The sequence below is a fragment of the Panulirus ornatus genome, chromosome 37 (genome assembly GCF_036320965.1).
Source record: "Panulirus ornatus isolate Po-2019 chromosome 37, ASM3632096v1, whole genome shotgun sequence".
In the NCBI taxonomy this organism is placed as follows: Eukaryota; Metazoa; Arthropoda; class Malacostraca; order Decapoda; family Palinuridae; genus Panulirus; species Panulirus ornatus.
In genome coordinates, this window is record NC_092260.1 from 15,425,524 (window position 1) to 15,441,274 (window position 15,751).

General features: G+C 40.4%; 2 protein-coding genes across 2 annotated transcripts in view; one reads left to right on the plus strand and one right to left on the minus strand.

Moving 5' to 3' along the window:
• Positions 1-1,088: 1,088 nt before the first annotated feature.
• Positions 1,089-15,751, plus strand: part of LOC139760523 (diacylglycerol lipase-beta-like) — a 128,226-nt gene continuing 113,563 nt past the window's right edge. Inside the window, exon 1 of the mRNA XM_071683829.1 lies at positions 1,089-1,220. The gene's annotated coding sequence lies outside the window, so the exon portion shown is untranslated. The remainder of the gene's footprint in view (positions 1,221-15,751) is intronic.
• LOC139760522 (uncharacterized) overlaps positions 12,045-15,751 on the minus strand; it is a 35,668-nt gene continuing 31,961 nt past the window's right edge. Inside the window, exons 5-6 of the mRNA XM_071683827.1 lie at positions 14,672-14,887; positions 12,045-12,395 (exon numbers count right to left, since the gene is read on the minus strand). Of these exons, the coding sequence (XP_071539928.1) occupies positions 12,117-12,395; positions 14,672-14,887 (495 nt within the window). The 3' untranslated portion in view covers positions 12,045-12,116. The remainder of the gene's footprint in view (positions 12,396-14,671; positions 14,888-15,751) is intronic.

The following is a 15,751-nucleotide window of genomic DNA, read 5'->3' on the forward strand; positions in this document are numbered from 1 at the left end:
GCTGTGTCCCTCAAGAGCTGTCATGTCTCCTACACTTTTTCTTCTTTTTTGCGATTTTCTGTCTTCTACAAATGACCAAATGCATTCATACGCTGACATCTCAAAACTGCATTCCTCCACATCCTTCAAGTTTGTTCCTTCTCTCACTCGATCTGCAGTCTCGTCTCGATACAACTTCCTCAATGAACTTGGACACGATATCTAAACAAATGTCACCTAACATACCTTCCACATTTCTAAACATTAAATCTAACCGATAGTTTATGAGTTTCCCTTACCTCGTAATCTCCTACTAAATCTCGAAATATATTACTAAAAGATGATCGCTTTCTTAAATATTTCGTTACGTACCACTTACTTTCAAAGCTACCTGGAGAATACCTCATCATGCTGTTTACATACATACGCAATCCTCATGTACTGTTATACTTAACACTAAGTAATTCCTATCTCCCTAACAACCCCGTGCATTTAGGTCACCAAAGTACTCGCATCACATTTCATCTTTATTTTCATTTACAAAGTTATTTGAAGAACTAGTATACGTGCAAGAATTAAGCTCACATGCTACTCACAGCTGTACTTGCATGTCACTCATGGCTGTACTCACATGTCACTCATGCCGTGATTTGGAACATTGGAAAAAGTATTGAAATGAAAAATGAATGCCAGAAAATTTCAAGAATATAAAGAACTGCTAAATGATATGATGAAACTTTAGCAAAAGTCTGTGATATGAACAAATTGTGGAAATATTGTAATGTGCAATAACGGTAAATGTCTTAAGTATAATGTAGCCTTCAGGAATTATATTCTGTACTTTGATATAGTGTCATTATTTGGAAAAGCTTTAAAGACCTCCGCATCTTGAAAACAGAGCCTGAGAGGAATTTTATCAGGGTTCAAAATTTCTTTCGGGTCCCCTTCCCTTCTCCATTAGTCATCCTGTTTTTATCCACTACAGTTTTATGTCAAGTGCTTTGAGAATATTTTAGTTATGTAGGCTCACACAAAAGGTGAATGCTACTCTCCAATATATGCAAACATATCCTGAGGCCCCAAGAAATTCCCGGGTCCCCTTTTGGATCCCCAGGCCCGGGTACGATATGCCCCAGGCTCTCCCCTCTCGGAGGGCTTGCCCGAAAATCACATCACTTCAAGATAAAATCATCGATGCTGCAGCCGCTGCTCCAGCCTATATACCTGCCAGGCGGGGGAAGGTAAGAACATGGTTATTCATTCATTGACTTGGTAATTATCTAGAATGGCTGAGTTTCGCTATTAGCTTTAAAACTGACTGACTGTGTTCTGCAATATTAGAGTGAATGTTTAACCTATAGAATTACTTGCAGAGCATTATGTTCCATTGAATAGTATTTGATGAGGCGAAAAGGCTTTGTATTAAAAGGTAAACGTGATGTTTACGTGAAAGTAGGTGATATACAGTAATAGTAGCTGAAATGAGTGGACATATATAAACATTAAATACGTCAGCTACAGGGGATCATGTGTCGTCTATTTGTCCACATCCTTTGAATGCGGTGCGCATTCGTGGGTGTGACCGATTCATTTCGATGATAATATGGAACTTTAAGATCAGTCTTAACTGCTGGTAAGGTTAAAGTTTTCATAGGTTTTGTTAATATTTTGCAATTATATCATCTACTTTACATTGCATGAATCATCTCAGTTTCCCTGATGTACCATTGTCGGATTATTTACTGTAGTTCATTACGAAAGACCAGATAGATCGGTATTAGCAGGTATTACTGTAATTACAACGAAATCATTTAAGAGCCTAGAAGTAGTTTTTAGGCGGAGCGAAAATTGACTCTTACCATTAACGTGTATTAGTCATATGTTACCTAGATACAGGTGTTTGGTGATCATGCAAGTGAGTCTTGGTTGTGTTCGACCCATAGAGTTTGAACCACAAAATAGGTCATCTCAGGTTTTGCTCGACCCATCTTTGTTTCACATAGGTCTATGCAAGTACAGACTAAAAATAGACCCAATATCAAAATTCATCATTCGATGGCCTAAATTCTGATTCCCCTCTTCCTCCAAAATATGATGGAATGGATAATGTAATTGTGCGTTATATGTGGCATTGGGGAACAAATTGCTTGAAATGAGAATATAGATATAATAAATATTGTTTAATAGAATTATTTGCTCCACTAGCAAAAAGTGTGCCTTGAGACAAAATTGTCACGATTCTAGATCACAAAATTATATCGGACAACCGACACGGTTTCCGCAAAAGAAGATCCTGCTTGACAAATTTGCTGGATATTTTTTTTAGTGTCATATGTCTCAAGAGACTTTTACATAAACTCAAAGCACACGGAATCGGTGAAGAACTCTGTGCATGGATCAGAGACTGGTTTACCAGAAGAAAGCAGCGTGTAGTATTAAATAGCGAAGCCTCAGATTGGCTAGACGTAATGAGTGTTGAGCCACAGGGGTCGGTTTTAGGTCCCATTTTTTTTTTTTCAAAATATAAAATGATGACCTAGAACTCGGTCTCAAATGTAAGGCATCCACATTTGCTGACGATATTAAACTAGGAGGTAGAGCTGTTTATAGGCGGGACTGCGAAATGATTCAGATCTTAACTTATTAGCAAGAGTGGTCAGACAGATGGCGAATGAAGTTTAATGTAGACAAGTATAAAGTTACGCATTTTCTAGATAAGAATATGTGTTACGACAACAAACTATTCGGAAACTAACTAAAGTGAATGAAGAAGAGGACCTTGGAGTTGTCATTAGCAACAATCTGAAGCACACTAAACAGTGTCAAGCAGCAAGTCAAAAAGGTAACCTAATGTTAGGTTTCATAGTCAGGAACATAGATTACAAGACACCATAAACAATTCTCACTCTTTATGATTCTCTAGTAAGATCGCATCTTGAATATGTAGTCCAGTTTTGGTCCCCAAACTATAAAAAAAAAGACGAGGAAAAATTAGAGCAAGTACAAAGATGCTCGACAAAATTGATCCGATCACTTAATGTGGCGTACGAAGAGGCTAAAACCATTGGATCTCTTCTCCCTTAAAAAAAAAAAAAAAAAAAAAGACCCCGTCGACTTAATCCAAGTATTCAAAATTCTGAACAAGTTTGATAACGTAGACCACGAACATCTTTTCAAAACACAAGAAAATACGGTTACCAGGACAAATCGAATAAAACTTGTCACTTCTCATCACTTTTGTCACATTTTGCCATCCATCCGGATGTCATGGGTCAGGCGGCTTAACAATGCTCCGACGTGTGTCGTTACAACGGTGGTTCACGTTCACATCTTTAAGGGTTCATGAATAACCATTTTTCCCCGGCCTCAAATGACCTTCTTCGTAAGTCGATGGCCGTAAAACCCAACAAACCAATCGCTTTTCCAGTGTGTGGGAAATGTGAGTGAATGGAACAGAATGACTGAGGAGGTTAATGCAAACAGAAGATATGACATATGGAAGTGTATGATAAGTGAGTTCAAGAGATGGGGCCTCACGGGTGTAAAACTCCCTCTCCGTAGGCTACAATACAAATAGGTAATTACACAAGAGATGGAGCTCCCAGAGTAAAAATCCCTTCCCGCACATTACAAACAGGCAATTACACACACACACACACACACACACACAATATGGACTCTCGTCAGGAATTTTTTGTTAGAGTTGTTGGGCTACACGTTGTCGGGCAGTGCTGTGCGAGAGTGGCCTTTTTACGAGTACTGAATTTTTATGATTATCAGTGCTGTCTAAAAAGGTGTCACCTTTATAATCGTTGGGGAATTACAAGACTAAGCCTCCCTGTTGGTCAGGCACTGTTACCTTTTCACTCCCCCATCCCCCTCCCTCCAATCCCCCAAGAAAACTCAAGTTTCACCCTTGAGACACGTGTTTGTTTTTACTCACCCATTCATCATGATCAGTATGCAGTTTGTGAAGTCCTTCAGTTTACGTAAGATGGTGGAAGCAGATCATTATAAACATAAACATTTAGTCAGTCTTTCAAATACATGGAAAATCCCTGTTACTCAGGATAATTGGTGTGGACCTCCTTCATCTGAGACAGATTTCCGGCTATTCGTAGATGTTCCACTACAGAGAAAGAAACACCCTTCACTTCAAAAAGATATCCTGGTTACTAGAGCACATTTCTGAGTCTCCCATCTAATGGACGCTCCCTTCACTTCACAACTTTCCAGCTTCTGGGGCACATTTCGTGTTATCTTAATCATTAAGATATCTCTCCAACATCTTCCACCCTTTCCATTACTTCCCACACAATACACATCAAACTTTTAAATGAATTCATAGCATACAGCTACAACAATATGTGTCAGTAAGTACTACCCAGCTGTGGTTAATGATGTAGTGACCCAAGGTCATCTTAATGACGTTGCCATTGACCGGGTGACAGCATGTGACCTCAACTGACCAAATAATCCTCGGAAGGAGATGTTTGGTGGTCCATCCTACACATCTGCACCTGCTGTATTAATCCCTGACACCCACACTCAATGTCGGCGGTAGCAGATCACAAGCTACTGCTCTTTAGAATTTCACCTTACGTTCACCGGCAAGGAGAAAGGTCAGAAGTTTGCAACATTCGGCTTCGACGTCTTTAATACCCTTTGAGAATAGCTACCCCTCATAGACTTTACCAACATGGAGGTCATCTAAAACTATGCACTCGGGACCATGTTAGGAGTTCCCATGTGGAACAGGATCTGTAACCTGCAGATGGAAACCGGGCTGCCACTCCTAGCAGCAAGAGTCAAGCAGACGACAGCGGCGACTCTAGCTAAGATCTGTGGGTCAGACAAGCCCTCACCCATGAAGGCCAAAGTCTAGGCCGCCCTCCACTTAGACCACAGAGTGCGAGGAACGTCCTGGATTCACGGGTCTGCCAAATGCCATTCGAGCCTTTCAAGCGGCGGCATCCATACTGAAGATGGGGGATATACCACACCATCGGTATGGTTTACCGCCTCCATGGGACCCTCCACCAGCAACTTTTGCGGTCACAGCATTGGGAGACAAGAAGTCCAGCCTCCAACAGGAAGACCTGAGAAGACTAGCATTAAGAGCCATGGCCACTGAGACACATGCTGAAGCTGTAGTATACTTTACAAACCAAACAGATGAGGGAAGGTCAGGGGCGGCCTTCCACACCCAAGGTCATCCTTGCCTCTGAAGGCTGTCAGATGGCTGCTTCCACTACAGACGGAGTTGGTAGCCATCTCTAAAGCCTGGAGCATGCAGCCACAACAAGCCCGTGATAATACACACAGATTCCAAGTCATCAGTGCAAGCACTGCAACACAGCCTCCCAAAAGACATCAAGCTTGTCACTTCAATCCTCACTGAACTTCAAGAGCTACAGCAGCAGGGACGTTCTGTCATCATAAACTGGATCTGCCAGCCATGTGGGGATCGATGGAAATGAGACTACAGGTGAGGCAGCTAAAGCAGATACACGCTTTAGCAATATCCAGGTACATGTTCCAGTGAGCCTGCAACAAGTCAAACACCAGCTACAGAAAGCAGCAAGGCTCTGGAGTGAGAGGAATCTCCTTGATGCATACAATGCTGGATCCCTGTCAGCCAAGTGGTACATGGTGGCCACGTTATTGGAGCCACCACATAACAACAAAAGCATGAGAAGGAAAACCCTAGTCAATCTACACTATGACGGGTATCAATGTAGCTGGCAAAAAATTGATGGCATCATCAGAGATTGTGTCTACTGTCAGGAGCCATCAATGCACCCTACATGCTGGACTGTGATGTGACCCAAAGTCTCCGCACAAGAGTCCCTGACGAGTGAGGAAGACCATGTAGTACCAGCAGCCTCACTACTTCACAAGACCCAAAAGAACCAAATGGAATACCTGCTCCAGACCATACTTGAATACCCACCTCCCAGATGAAAATAGCATGCCCAGCACCATCTCCTTAAGAAGTTGCTTGCATCTCAGAAGACCATTCATAAAAACCAGGGAATGGGTCACCAAGCAGAGGCCTGACGATCTTAAAAAAAAACAGCACCAAGTTAATCAGGCAGTTGACTTGCCTTTAAACAAGTGTACCACTCCGGTGCCTGAAGTCTTGGTGATATGGCTCTAAACTCAAGCTGTCCTTAGGGCATCTCCATCAGTAGATGTCCCATGACTGCTGATATTTCATCTTGCTAGCAGGTTTCATTGTAATGCCTCATCTCTGGCGTCCACCTTCAACAGGAATCTCGTAGGCCTTTGCCTCTGCCCACTACAAGCAGCACCTATAACCACAAGGGTCCTTCGACCACACCCACGGCACTCCTGCGTCCTCAGCACCTCTCCAGAAGCCTCCTGCAACCCAAGCACTTACTGGCGGTCACTGCACACTCTAGGAGCCTCTGCTTCCCTGCAACAAATTGGCAGCCACCACACACTCCAGGAGCTGTGATATGGATCACCCACACCTCCTACAGGAGCTCCATGTTGACTCGGAAAGCACACATCTCACACATACTCCTGCTTCATTTGACACCTACCATCACAGCATCACAGGCCTCCTTCCATGCCTGCCTCATATTATTTGCCTCTCTTACTTTACCTCTTCCTCACCATAATCCTGCACCTCCAGTAGCTCACTGCCCTGTGTTACATCACCTTGTATATCCTATCCAATAAAGCATTGTTGTTGTTTCAAGTGTTTCCATACCCTCTCTATTTTACCACTCCAACAATCCCAACCAGATCACTTGCTAAAATATTTTGAGCTCAACAAGCAAGCAAGCATGTTTTCCGTACCAGCTATGCACACCAAAATCCATTCTTTTTGTAAGAACACGGCTGATTCTGGTGCAACTTGATTAGTGGCATTGACTTGCCTCCAGGACAGTTTTCCAGAGCAATCTCCTTCGATTACTAAGAACACTAAACATCATATGAGGTGGACTGTCTAACCTCTAAAGATCTCACACACATTGTTTTCCAAGTTTTTCAGAATGTTTGGCTTCTGTTTTTCATTCTTATTTACCACAAACATGAAAGAATTGGTATAGGTAATGATACAGAGGAAAGGCAGGGGATGCTGGATTTACCATTATTTGTAATGTATGATTGGATGTTTAAAGGAGAATAGGTGTATATCAATACACACAGTATTGCAATTAAGAGTTTGGGTTGTATCACCAGCAAAAGAACACTGATGTTTAACACCATTCTTCACTTTCACTGTCACAAAAACAAAACCATAACCATTGCTTTCAACCTCCCTATGGGTACTGACTGACAAGTTTTATGTAACAGTTATTGGCATCAAGTATACATGCAATGAATTATATATCTGCAAGAAAACGTAAGTTCAGTAATGACAGTGGAGAGATGTTATGAAAATAATAATTTGTGCAACATATTAACATACACAATATTACAGTTTAGGACTCTGGACTGAATCACCAGCCTAAGAGATGGCAGAATGAATGGGAGCCAATACTTACAGCACTACTCACTTTGACAGACACCAACACAGCTGTTACTTTTGCTTGCAACCTCACTTATGAGACTAGCTGCAGTTCTATGAAATATTTTTTTTTTTTTTTTTTTTTTTTGCTTTGTCGCTGTCTCCCGCGTTTGCGAGGTAGCGCAAGGAAACAGACGAAAGAAATGGCCCAACCCACCCCCATACACATGTATATACATACACGTCCACACACGCAAATATACATACCTACACAGCTTTCCATGGTTTACCCCAGACGCTTTACATGCCCTGATTCAATCCACTGACAGCACGTAAACCCTGGTATACCACATCGCTCCAATTCACTCTATTCCTTGCCCTCCTTTCACCCTCCTGCATGTTCAGGCCCCGATCACACAAAATCTTTTTCACTCCATCTTTCCACCTCCAATTTGGTCTCCCACTTCTCCTCGTTCCCTCCACCTCCAACACATATATCCTCTTGGTCAATCTTTCCTCACTCATTCTCTCCATGTGCCCAAACCATTTCAAAACACCCTCTTCTGCTCTCTCAACCACGCTCTTTTTATTTCCACACATCTCTCTTACCCTTACGTTACTTACTCGATCAAACCACCTCACACCACACATTGTCCTCAAACATCTCATTTTCAGCACATCCATCCTCCTGCGCACAACTCTATCCATAGCCCACGCCTCGCAACCATACAACATTGTTGGGACCACTATTCCTTCAAACATACCCATTTTTGCTTTCCGAGATAATGTTCTCGACTTCCACACATTCTTCAAGGCTCCCAGGATTTTTGCCCCCTCCCCCACCCTATGATCCACTTCCGCTTCCATGGTTCCATCCGCTGCCAGATCCACTCCCAGATATCTAAAACACTTTACTTCCTCCAGTTTTTCTCCATTCAAACTTACCTCCCAATTGACTTGACCCTCAACCCTACTGTACCTAATAACCTTGCTCTTATTCACATTTACTCTTAACTTTCTTCTTTCACACACTTTACCAAACTCACCAGCTTCTGCAGTTTCTCACATGAATCAGCCACCAGCACTGTATCATCAGTGAACAACAACTGACTCACTTCCCAAGCTCTCTCATCCACAACAAACTTCATACTTGCCCCTCTTTCCAAAACTCTTGCATTCACCTCCCTAACAACCCCATCCATAAACAAATTAAACAACCATGGAGACATCACACACCCCTGCCGCAAACCTACATTCACTGAGAACCAATCACTTTCCTCTCTTCCTACACGTACACATGCCTTACATCCTTGATAAAAACTTTTCACTGCTTCTAACAACTTGCCTCCCACACCATATATTCTTAATACCTTCCACAGAGCATCTCTATCAACTCTATCATATGCCTTCTCCAGATCCATAAATGCTACATACAAATCCATTTGCTTTTCTAAGTATTTCTCACATACATTCTTCAAAGCAAACACCTGATCCACACATCCTCTACCACTTCTGAAACCACACTGCTCTTCCCCAATCTGATGCTCTGTACATGCCTTCACCCTCTCAATCAATACCCTCTATGAAATATATCGGGGAGAAAATGTTCTATAAATTCATTCATTATGCAGTAGAGATGTTTTCAGATATAAATTTTGAAGATATTATATCCTTTGTCTTATGTTAATATGAAATATTAACTTTTATAACATGCTACTATACACAACATTGCAATATAAGAATTTGGGCTATGTCAAGCAGTGGAGGAACAAATGAGTGCTATATACAGCACCTATTTCTTTTATTAACACCAACACAACAATAAATTTTCATTTTAGTTTCAATCGTGAGATTGGGTGATTAGTGTTTATACAATAAATCAATGTATTTGTTGATTATGTAGGTGGAAAATACATCAAGGAAAAAATATTGTAGATGTTCACATACAAAGAATTGATGTTTCCAGGAAAAATTTAAATATTCAAGTTACTGTAGCACAACTCTAGTTTTATCAACAGCTGGAAATATTTCCCAATGTCCTGGAAGATGAGAATTTAAACAAAAGATAAATGGGTCAGCTTATAGGCGTGTTGAAAGCTAGAATGGATCCTAGGGCAAAGGTCCCAACATCCTACTACTCCCCTGTATGAAGGGCCCAGCAATGTTCTTTGGGACACTTTCTCCCTGTTATTCAACATTTTCAAGTATTAAAAAAAATAACCTTAAATTTGGACAGCAGTAAGCTTATAAATGAAAAAAAGCAAAATGCATATAGTGTAATATGTAACAATGACAAAGTGAGGAGAAACATATTCATTTTACATATGACATAGGATTAAATGGAATTAGAAATAAAGAAAAAACTTAGCCCCCCAGATCCCAGGTCCTCGAAATATCACTATAGGTGAGAAGAGGGTGGTGAAAGTGAGTGAGTTTTGAAAAAAGACTTGTATTAAGAAACACCAAAATGGATTGAGTGCAGAATGACAAAAGGTGAGAGAAAATGATGTTAGGGGAGTAGGTGATGAAGTGCTGATATGTGTGAGAGAAGTGCATGCCAGGCAGAAGGTAGGCAGCTGTATGGTAGGATGAGGAAAAAGAGAAAAGATAGGTATATGGGTACTAATTATAAGGAACGAGTTTAGGTGATAGAGAGATGTACAAGAGAAAGCAACAGGTCATGAGAAAGGGGCAAGGACTGAAAAAGTAGGCGAGAGTTTGGGTAAGTGAGTATCGGCAAACTTCATGAAGAACATGAAAATGTTTGGAAGGTTAATTGATGAAAAATAAAACAAATGGGATTATCAGTGATGGGGCATATGGAGAAGTGGTAATAGGCATACATGTAGTGAAGAGGAAATAGAGTGGTTACATTGAAGGGAAGTTGAACATATTTGATGATGCAGGGTGTTTGGATCTAGGAGGTATGCAAAGTGAAAGAGAGTAATGGGACGTGGTTCAGTGAAAAGAGGTGATGCAAGATAAAATGATAAATTTCTGAAGACAATGGGTGAGTGCGCTGTTGATTGATTAGTCATGATTTTCTGTGTATGCACGAATCATGGTAAGGTCCCTAAGGATTGGTGGGATGCACTGTATAAAAGCAACAAGGACAAAGGTGATTGTTGAAATTGCAGTGGTATAAGTTTGTTGTGCGAACCTATGAGCTGTATGGGAGATTAATGATTGAGTGGATGGTGGCATGCACAGAATGTCAGAATAGGAAGGAACAATATGATTACAGGAGTTGTAGAGGATGTGTGGATCAGCTGTTTGCACGGAAGAATGAGAAATACTTAAAAAAGAACAAGGATATGTATGTGGCTTTTATGAATCTGGGAAAAGCATATGACAGAACTGATAGCAGGCTTTTATCGAGGTTGATATGAATATATGGTGTGGTTGGAAAAAGCTATAAGAAGTAGTGAGAAGATTTTTCAATTTACTAAGGCTTGTGTGCAAGTGGGTAGAGAGGAGGGGAGTAGTACCAGGGTCTGCTGCAGGGATGAGTTGTCACCATGAATGTTTACTTTGTTTATGGATGGGGTTGTGAGGGAGGTAAATGCAAGGGTACTGGTAAGAGTAGCAGGTATGAAGTGTGTCTGGCCTGAAAGTTGTCAGCTGATGATTCAGTGCTAGTAGTAGATTCTAGTGAGAAACTGTGGTTTGGGAGAGTGAGATCAGAAAAAGCTGAGAGTAAGGGCAAAAGAAAAAAGTGTAACAATCAGATGTTTATTGTTAGTGATGAGGAAATGTAATGACACCAAAATAAATTTTTGTTAGTGAAATATACATTAACTTCCTTGAATCTTATAACACGTAATACAGTCTTACTTAAAACATCTGTCTAATGTGCCTTACTATATCTCTACACAGTTATTTGTACATGGTATCATATCAATTGTCCAAACAGTTACTTTGGAGCACCAAAAATTTACTTCAGAGCACCATAGTGTTTGTAAGAAATGATAGTAACCAAAAGGTGTATATTTCCTGACATATATTCATTTATTCATTTATTTTGCTTTGTCGCTGTCTCCCGTGATAGCGAGGTTGCGCAAGGAAACAGACGAAAAAATGGCCCAACCCACCCACATACACATGTGTATACACGTCCACACATGCAAATATACATACCTATACATCTCAACGTATACATATATATACACACACAGACATATACATATATACACAAGTACATAATTCATACTGTCTGCCTTTATTCATTCCCATCGCCACCTCGCCACACATGAAATAACATAATATTTTTCAGTAATTCAAGGTTACATTTTTTCAAAAATCTCTTCATATACGTTTATGTATACATTCCTTGTACAGTTTAAATCTTCCCTTCATTCACAGTTGGGCTGACATTGCACAGTTATAAATGTACTTGCTTTGGCTGATGACTGGGTATAAAAAGAATAAATATTTACTTAATAAAAGTCTGGTTAATACACTTTACATGCATATGTTCTAAAGCTTCCTGTATTCCTTTTCCTTTACTTGTTTCTAGGTACACACATAAATTTGATTATATGTAAAGTATCGAGTATTTTCTATAAGAAAAATAAACAAGAAACTGTATACACAGTTTATTATAAGATACAGTACAAAAAAAATTTATAATGTACAGAACAAGAAATCAGTCTTTTTATTTACATTCTTTTTTAAGCAAAATAGACTTTATATAACCTTTATCGTTCTCTTCCTTCTGGGTAATAGCATGAACAAGTCCTCGCCTTTCTGCATTCTTAATAAGTGACTGCCAGTCCTTGTTCCCTGAGAGTGAAGAGAGGTTTGCCACAATAAAACAAGCTCTCCTTGCTCGAGTCAATGCCACATTTAATCGCTGGCGCTGTGACAGAAACCCAATGTTGGCAGCAGGGTTTCCTCGTACAAAAGAAAGGATAATGATGTCTCGTTCCTGTCCCTAAGAGAAGAAAAGATATGTAAATTTTATTGTAAATGACGATTTTCATTAAATGACCAAAATCTCATACATTTTGCATCTATCTATATACAATAAACCTCATGCTATAAAGAAGCATTTGTGCAAAACCTCGTCCTCCTTACATCACAGTCTCACCATGGTTTTCCAGTTTCCTCAATCAAGGTATTCTATTGTTCAGACTTTCAACCTTAGTTGCCTAAATAACAGATCCAATACGCCTCATTCAAAAATTCTAAAATAATTTTCTCCATTTCTCTAATATTTCTTTAAATTTACAAAGCCTCAACATTCCAGCTTATGTTTCATCAGGCACCCTCTCTCCAAAACTCTTGCATTTACCTCCCTAACCACCACATCCATAAACAAATTAAACAACCATGGGCACATCACACACCCCTGCCACAAACCAACATTCACTGGGAACCAATCACTCTCCTCTCTTCCTACTCATACAGAAGTGGGTGTGGTTTGGTTAGGTTAGGAGAAACTGAATACAGAATGGAAAAAGGTGAGAACAAAGGATGTAAGGGGAGTGGGGGAGGAATGGGATGTATTTAGGGAAGCAGTGATGGCTTGCGCAAAAGATGCTTGTGGCATGAGAAGCGTAGGAAGTGGGCAGAATAGAAAGGGTGGTGAGTGGTGGGATGAAGAAATAACATTGTTAGTGAAAGAGAAGACAGAGGCATTTGGACGATTTTTGCAGGGAAGTAATGCAAATGACTGGGAGATGTATAAAAGAAAGAGGCAGGAGGTCAAGAGAAAGGTGCAAGAGGTGAAAAAGAGGGCAAATGAGAGTTGGGGTGAGAGAGTATCATTAAATTTTATGGAGAATAAAAAGACGTTTCGGAAGGGGGTAAATAAAGTGAGTAAGACAAGGGAACAAATCGGAACATCAATGAAGGGGGCTAATGGGGAGGTGATAACAAGTAGTGGTGATGTGAGAAGGAGATGGAGTGAGTATTTTGAAGGTTTGTTGAATGTGTTTGACGATAGAGTGGCAGATATAGGGTGTTTTGGTCGAGGTGGTGTGCAAAGTGAGAGAGTTAGGGAGAATGGTTTGGTAAACAGAGAAGAGGTAGTAAAAGTTTTGCGGAAGATGAAAGCTGGCAAGGCAGCAGGTTTGGGTGGCATTGTAGTTGAATTTATTAAAAAAGGGGGTGACTGTATTGTTGACTGGTTGGTAAGGTTATTTAATGTATGTATGACTCATGGTGAGGTGCCTGAGGATTGGTGGAATGCTTGCATAGTGCCATTGTACAAAGGCAAAGCGGATAAGAGTGAGTGCTCAAATTACAGAGGTACAAGTTTATTGAGTATTCCTGGTAAATTATGTGGGAGGGTATTGATTGAGAGGGTGAAGGCATGTACAAAGCATCAGACTGGAGAAGAGCAAATATACATACCTATACATCTCAACATATACTTATATATATACACACATAGACATTATATATATATATATATATATATATATGGGTATGTTTGAAGGAATAGTGGTTCCAACAATGTTGTATGGTTGCGAGGCGTGGACTATGGATAGAGTTGTGCGCAGGAGGATGGATGTGCTGGAAATGAGATGTTTGAGGACAATGTGTGGTGTGAGGTGGTTTGATCGAGTAAGTAACGTAAGGGTAAGAGAGATGTGTGGAAATAAAAAGAGCGTGGTTGAGAGAGCAGAAGAGGGTGTTTTGAAATGGTTTGGTCACATGGAGAGAATGAGTGAGGAAAGATTGACCAAGAGGATATATGTGTCGGAGGTGGAGGGAACGAGGAGAAGAGGGAGACCAAATTGGAGGTGGAAAGATGGAGTGAAAAAGATTTTGTGTGATCGGGGCCTGAACATGCAGGAGGGTGAAAGGAGGGCAAGGAATAGAGTGAATTGGAGCGATGTGGTATACCGGGGTTGACGTGCTGTCAGTGGATTGAATCAAGGCATGTGAAGCGTCTGGGGTAAACCATGGAAAGCTGTGTAGGTATGTATATTTGCGTGTGTGGACGTATGTATTCACATGTGTATGGGGGTGGGTTGGGCCATTTCTTTCGTCTGTTTCCTTGTGCTACCTCGCAAACGCGGGAGACAGCGACAAAGTATAAAAAAAAAAAAAAAAAAAAAAAAAAAAAAAAAAAAATGAAAAATTTATGTGAGAAATATTTCACATGGAAAAAGAGATTTATTTTTCATATCAAACACAATAATCTTAATCATAGGCAGTTATAAATGACAGAACAAAAAATCTAATCAATTAAAAATTTACCTGAAAGGCATCAATAGTATTCACAATTAGATTCATCCGACCAAAGAATCTTGCAAGTTTCTCTTCAAGGTGGATCTTTTGTCTCTGATAAGGTGTTATGACTCCAACTTTTTGTTTCTTAAGATTTGGCTCTAATATCTCCAGTAAAAGGCGGACTAGTGCTGCTTCAGAGGGGTTGTATAGTTCATTGTGCCGTGTTTTCTGCTCTTTAGATGTCTGCAGGAAAAAGTATATGTGAAAATCATGGAAAACATCATAAAAGCACATAAAGATATGAAAAAAGAAGGATATCACAAAATAATGTAGTAATGAGCATTCAAGGGAAGTGGGATGCATACCTGTCAATGGTCTGTGCTTCACCTTTAGGAAGTGGTCAATCAAATATGAGTATTAATTCTTGAAATCCAACATCAACATACCTGTTGCACACCTTGAGGACCTTGAGTCTTCAAACTCTGATGTTATGTCAGGGCCTATAAGAGGGGGATGCAGGGGGTACATTGTACCCAGGGGTCCCAGGAATTTCCTGGGATCTCAGAAAATGTTTGTATATATTGAGCCTATATAGTTAAAATATTCTTAAAGCGCATGGCATAAAACTATAGTGAATAAAATCAGGATGACTAATGGAGAAGGCAAGGGGACCCAAAAGAAACTTTGTACCCGGATAAAATTCCTCTCAGAGGCCCTGGTTATGTGGCTCAAGGTCTGTTTCCCAAGTACTGCACTTTTCTACTGTTTTGCCTTCTGCTCTCTTAATTCTACAAATCTTACATCTTTATTTGACTATCAAAATTTATCCACAAGCCAAGATCCTCTACTTAAGGGATCTCAATGTTCACCTAAGAGAATGGCTGAATTCCTCCCATAGGAATAGCAGGGGGTTGAAGCACTCATGTTCTTAATTCTCAATGACCTAGAGAAAATTATCTCCCACCCTACTGGCTTGCCTCCAATCCATTCCAAGAGCCACCCCGTCCGACAGGAAACAGCATCGCTGCCCCTTCACTTCAGTGTGATAGCACCAAAAAAACCAACACAAAAGGCCACATTTGTTCACACTCAGTCTCTACCTGTCAT